At 37.9% G+C, this 5,910-nt stretch overlaps 1 protein-coding gene across 1 annotated transcript in view; it reads right to left on the reverse strand.

Annotated features, from left to right (window-relative positions):
* Positions 1-5,910, reverse strand: part of LOC106879282 (mediator of RNA polymerase II transcription subunit 16) — a 38,468-nt gene that overhangs the window by 13,071 nt on the left and 19,487 nt on the right. The window contains exon 3 of the mRNA XM_014928778.2: positions 2,295-2,387. Within this exon, the coding sequence (XP_014784264.1) occupies positions 2,295-2,387 (93 nt within the window). The remainder of the gene's footprint in view (positions 1-2,294; positions 2,388-5,910) is intronic.

The following is a 5,910-nucleotide window of genomic DNA, read 5'->3' on the forward strand; positions in this document are numbered from 1 at the left end:
CCATTCTTATTTCTTTATTGCCCACAAGGGGCTAAACATAGAGGGAACAAACAAGGACAGACAAAGGGACTAAGTTGATTACATCGACCCCAGTGCGTAACTGGTACTTAATTTATCGACCCCGAAAGGATAAAAGGCAAAGTCGACCTCGGCAGAATTTGTACTCAGAACGTAACAGCAAACGAAATACTGCTAAGCATTTTGCCCAGCAGGGTAAAGTTTCTGCCAGCTTGCCGATGTCCATTCTGCTGCATGGTTGATGTTAGGAAAGGCATCCAACTGTAAAACCATTCCAAAACAGACACAAAAGTCTGATCCAAGTCTCCGGCCTAGCCAGCTCCTGTCAAACCATCTAACCTATGTCAGCATGGAAGGCAGATGTTAAACGATGATGATGATGAAATGTGAAAACCCTACATGTGATAAACTAGTACAGCTTAAGGAAATCATAACCTGTTAGAACTTACAAAAGCTACATTACTTTCTCATTAATTTTTCTTCAAACATTCTTCTTAGATCCTGATGTTTGTTCATTCCATCATACATTTTAACATGCTGCTTCCAGCAATATAAACAAGACTTTTGACTACGTCTAGCATGCAAATCTCCAGGCCAAACCCACCCATTCATGACCTCAATCCATCTCTCATCTTTTGAATTGATGGCTTCCTTTCAATTCACAGACCATCACAATATGTGACACAGTCAGTGTGTTTCAGGGTTTGGCTATGTCCTACATACTCCTTTTTTTTCCAAATCACCAACAACTTGCCATCATCTCCCAACAATATCCACTCTAATGCAAATCACACCACCATTCATTCTACCCCAACCTTCAACATCCATATGTAATTCAAAGGCAACTTAGACACCTCACACCTAACTTGCAATGGTTCCATGAAGAGATTCTGTGAAGTAGTAAGAATAAGGAAAGTAATGCTGCAATGTCTGCTGGGTAATTTCAGATATATAGGTTCTACTTCCAAGGTCATGCTAATCTTTCTCCTTCAACACAACCAACTGAAAAATCAAGAAAATATTTCTGCAACCATCTCTCTAAAAGAAAAGCATGCAACTAGAATCTTCAAGTTTGCTAAAAATCGTAAGGCTTCACTATCACTAAGGATCTCTCTCTGGACCAGATGTATGTATTTAACATAGCAAAGATAATAGCAAAAACACTGGTCAAAAATCTACATCAGAGAAAAGACAGGACTTCTTCCTCAGGACCAGAAATATTTCACTCCTCAACAACTGTTTGCTCTCCAGTTAAGTGAGGTGAGACCCAAATCAGTATACTTGATTCAACACCAGAAACCCTGCTGCAGCTGCTGTTATACATAGACATTCTGAACTGGTACCTGATGTCATGTTTGGAACTCAGCTTCTGCTGCAGATACAGACATTCTATACAGGGTATTTGATCCCAAATATACACCAGTGCTGCTACACACACAGACCACTCATGTGATTGGTAGTAATCAATCACTAACACACTCTAGTCCATGTACATGCTGTGTATACTCTCTTTTTTAGTACTGCCACTACTGAGGCCTTTGTTCTTCAGAGTTGCCTGGTTTCATACCACCACCCCCAATCAGTTACTCCTGACACACCCATCTCTCCTCCTCTCGTTACCCATATTGGGTTCAACCCACCACACTTACATACCTTGCACTGATCCCTAGAATCCCTTCCTTACAAATGTCTTTTCTACAGTCACCGACTTCCAAATATTCAAGACCATCATCAACAGTGTTGATTGACAGATCTGACCATTCTTGGAGGGATTGTTTGCTCTCCAGTAAAGTGAGGTGAGACCCAAATCAATATACTTGATGCCAAGACCATAGATAGCCCCTTCTTCCAGACCATGCAAAAAGGACAAAGGAGGAAAAAAAAAACTCACTTTATCTCTTCACCGTAGTTCATATCACCAGGTATTAAGTAGAACCTATATATCTGAAATTACCCAGCAGACATTGCAGCATTACTTTCCTTATTCTTACTACTTCAGAAAAAAACTTGCTCAAGAGGCAACCACATCCTCTATAAAAAGACATCCCCATTTTTTTTATGCCATAAAATCTTGACAATGAAAGAAGAAAAAGAAAAGACGGAAAGCAAGCAAGAAAGAAAGAAGAAAGCAAGAAGAAGAAAGGAAGCAAGAAAGGAGAAAGGAAGAAGAAAGAGAGAATAAAAAGAGAAAAGAAAGAGGAGAGGAGAAGGCAAAGGGAGTGAAGGAGAAGAAGGACAATGAGTAGTAGTAGAAAAGGGGACATAAACTCACTTACCAAAACACCATTATGTAACCATGCCAGAGAAAGAATGTCCTCGCCAGACAACTGCACCTCCCCAAGACAGCTCCATTTGTTTAACATATGATCCTGCAAAAAGTGTTTATACAGTAGTTAAAAGTACAAAGTAAACAAACAACCTTTCACCATAAATATATATTTGTTGAGAAAGACTGAACATAACAGGAAAATATATTTATAATTATTTGTAAATATATTTTTTTTATTATTATTATATAAGTCTTCTGTTTCCAAATTTCCGCTTAAAATATACACAGCCCACCAAAGCCTTGTGAGTGGATTTGGTAGACGGAAACTGAAAAGATACCTATCTTTTATATACATATACATATACACACACATATATATATATATATATATGCATACATACATACATACATACATATGTATATATGTGTATATATAAACACACATGCATATTATAGACACACACACACATATATATACATATATACACAGACATACATATACACACATACATACATGTATATAGTCATACACATACATATATACATACATACATACCACACACACAAATATACATAAACATATATATAGATTCAGGTGAATATGGTACTTCAGTTTAGGCACCAGGATTTGGTACGGTATTATCCATACAATTTCAAAGGTGATTAAAATCAAAATAAGCAACAAGGATATCCAGAGGTAATGCAGTACGATCGTTTCAAGCAACTCCCTTTAATTGAACAATGTAATCATTACATCAATTCAAAATGCAGAGCAATCTAACCCACAGCCTTATTATAGTGAGCTGAATAACCTAACCACATGATGGTTTATGATGTATATATGTACTCGTGTGTGTGTGTGTGTGTGTGTGTGCATATGTTTGTGTGTATCCCTTGTTTTGACATCATCTGATAATTGTAAATGAGCATCACCGTCATACAAGCAGTGTCGTTCTTTCCCAGACTTCCATAAAAATAAACATGTCCAAACGTGGGGAAATATTACTTTGCTTGGAAACAAGTGAGGGTTGGCAACAAAGGAAAGAAAGGGGTGGGGTGGAAGGGACATCTGGCTGCAGAAAAATTTGCTCCAACAAATTCCGCCTGACCCATGCAAGCATGGAAAAATGGATATTAAATAATAATGACGATGATGATGATGATGATGCTTTCTCTCAATTAATTTTCACAGTAATGAAGCATTTAGCAAAATAGCTTTGCCATTATTAAACTGGAATTTAAAACATAAATCAACACAAAATTTTGATGGAAGATTTTAATTTGGTTCACTTTAAGATGGGAAAAGTTTGAATTATAGAACCAGGACTTGGTTATCTCAGGCAAGTTAGTGCCAAACAAGTTAATAGACAATAACCTATTGGGTGCTTGGGTTGCAACTGAAGGCCTCATCTCCATGAAGAGACAGTACACTGGGGTGGTTTTCCACTATTCTCTCACAGCCCAGGAGAGGATTTGAATCCCTGCACTGCATTCTAAAACATACACCACCTTTTGATGCCTATGAGGTAGCCTGTATGTGGTTAGTTAAATTGCTGAAAATAACAGTTAAATCTCCCGCAAAACCATAGCAAAGTCTTGAAGGTGTAGACAGAGCTGAGTAAATAGAGTTTGTTTGGTAACCATGTGGTATCAAGTTCTATATCACTGCACAGCACCTTTGGCAAATGCTTTGTACTCTAAGTTTGGACCAACCAACTCAGAGATTGTAGGAAGTCTTTTATGTATATGCACATGTGTGTGTGTGTACACATAGACACATACAGCATGGCTGTGTAGTTTAGAAGCTGTCTTCCCAACCAAATGGTTTCAGGTTCAGTCCCACCACATGGCACTTTGGTAAGTGTCATCCAATATAGTCCCAGGATGACCAAAGCCTTGTGAGTGGATTAGGTAGATGAAAACTGAAAGAAGCACATAATATATATATATTACCATAATATACATATTACCATATTTGAAAATAGGTGAGTGTTAGTGACAGGAAGGGCATCCAGTTGTAGAAAATCTTCCTCAATGAATTTCATACAACCCACATGAGCATAGAAATACGGAAGTTATGATGATGATGAGTCTACTATAGCGATTATTGCACGGGCAAGAAGGTATTTAAAGAGCAGCTCTGTTGCCAGAATGCAAGCTGTTGGCACTTCATCTGAGAAACCAAACAGCTTTAACTGTTTCATTACCATAGTTATGTTGTAATACACTACTACTGCTTTAATTCATTTTGAAAATAATAAAGAATTTATAAAAGTAACCATCATTACTTTTAAGCTGATGAAGGTGGTGAGCTGGCAGAATCTGTCTTTACGTTTTGAGTTCAAATCCTGCTAAAGTTGCCTTTGCTTTTAACCCTCTCAAGGTCAATGAAATAAGTACTAGTTGAACACTGGGGCCAATGTGTTTTGCTGAAGAACACAACACACCACCTTTTCTAGGAACTGAAACCACAATCACACAATCATGTGTGCAACACCCTAACCACTTGGCCATGCATCCTCACAATGTTAGTGCATATTTCATCTGTCTTTATGTTTTGAGTTCAAATCCTGCTAAAGTTGCCTTTGCTTTTAACCCTCTCAAGGTCAATGAAATAAATACTGGGGTCAATGTAATTGGCTAGCCACCCACTCCCTTAAAATTTCAGGCCTTGAGCCTACATCAGAAAAATAATTATCATTAAGCTGATGTTTGGAATATAAATTAACATAAAGATTTGGTGGAAGGCCTCAGGCAGTTTTGTTTCAAAAGTGTTAAAGCTCTCTTTGGTTCAGAACATATCATTTAACTAGTTTCAACAACCAAAGACGTACCTTTTCCAAGAAATATGCTAATATATCAGATTTCATGTATCATTGAACGAATCGGGTTTAAAGTTTTGTTTGACTTCCTTCCTACTTCAACCCCTCATTAAGCAGGTCCCGTGTACTCTGGGCTGCGTCAAGTTACACACAGTGGAGAAAGAACTCATATCACAGTACTACCTATTTACTGTATACAAAACAAATGGTTGAGTATTCCATAGACAATGTACCCTTGAAGTAAGTAAGTTCACAGGCTGTGACAAAATGATGTGTGTGTAATAAGACTAGGAACCACAGATCAGTCCACTGAACAGGAACAGACTTCTACAGCTTCCCCGTCTTCTGCACATTTTCACTTACAAGACTTGAGTTGACCCAAGATTATCAAAGGAGACACTTGCCCAATGTGCTGTGCAGATGGATCAAACCTGGAAGCCCATAATTAAGAAACACATCTCATCATCATTATTGTTGTTGTTGTTTTATATACACTTTGCCATGCTTGCATGGATTAGACAGAATTTGTTGAAGCAGACTTTTTATAGGGTCAGACGCCTTTCCTGTTGCCAACCCTCACGTGCTTGCGAGCAAGGCAAATCAGACTTGTTTTCATAGAAGACTGGAGATGGATAACACTTGCATGATGGTGGCATTCATCATCATCATCGTTTAACGACCGCTTTCCATGCTAGCATGGGTTGGACGATTTAGTGAAATGTTTCTGTATCACATAGATAAATAAATAAATGGAGTTAAACGCAGGTGTTATTCAAATCTTTATACCTCTGACATATGTTT

This window comes from Octopus bimaculoides, chromosome 13 (assembly GCF_001194135.2).
Source record: "Octopus bimaculoides isolate UCB-OBI-ISO-001 chromosome 13, ASM119413v2, whole genome shotgun sequence".
Classification (NCBI taxonomy): Eukaryota; Metazoa; Mollusca; class Cephalopoda; order Octopoda; family Octopodidae; genus Octopus; species Octopus bimaculoides.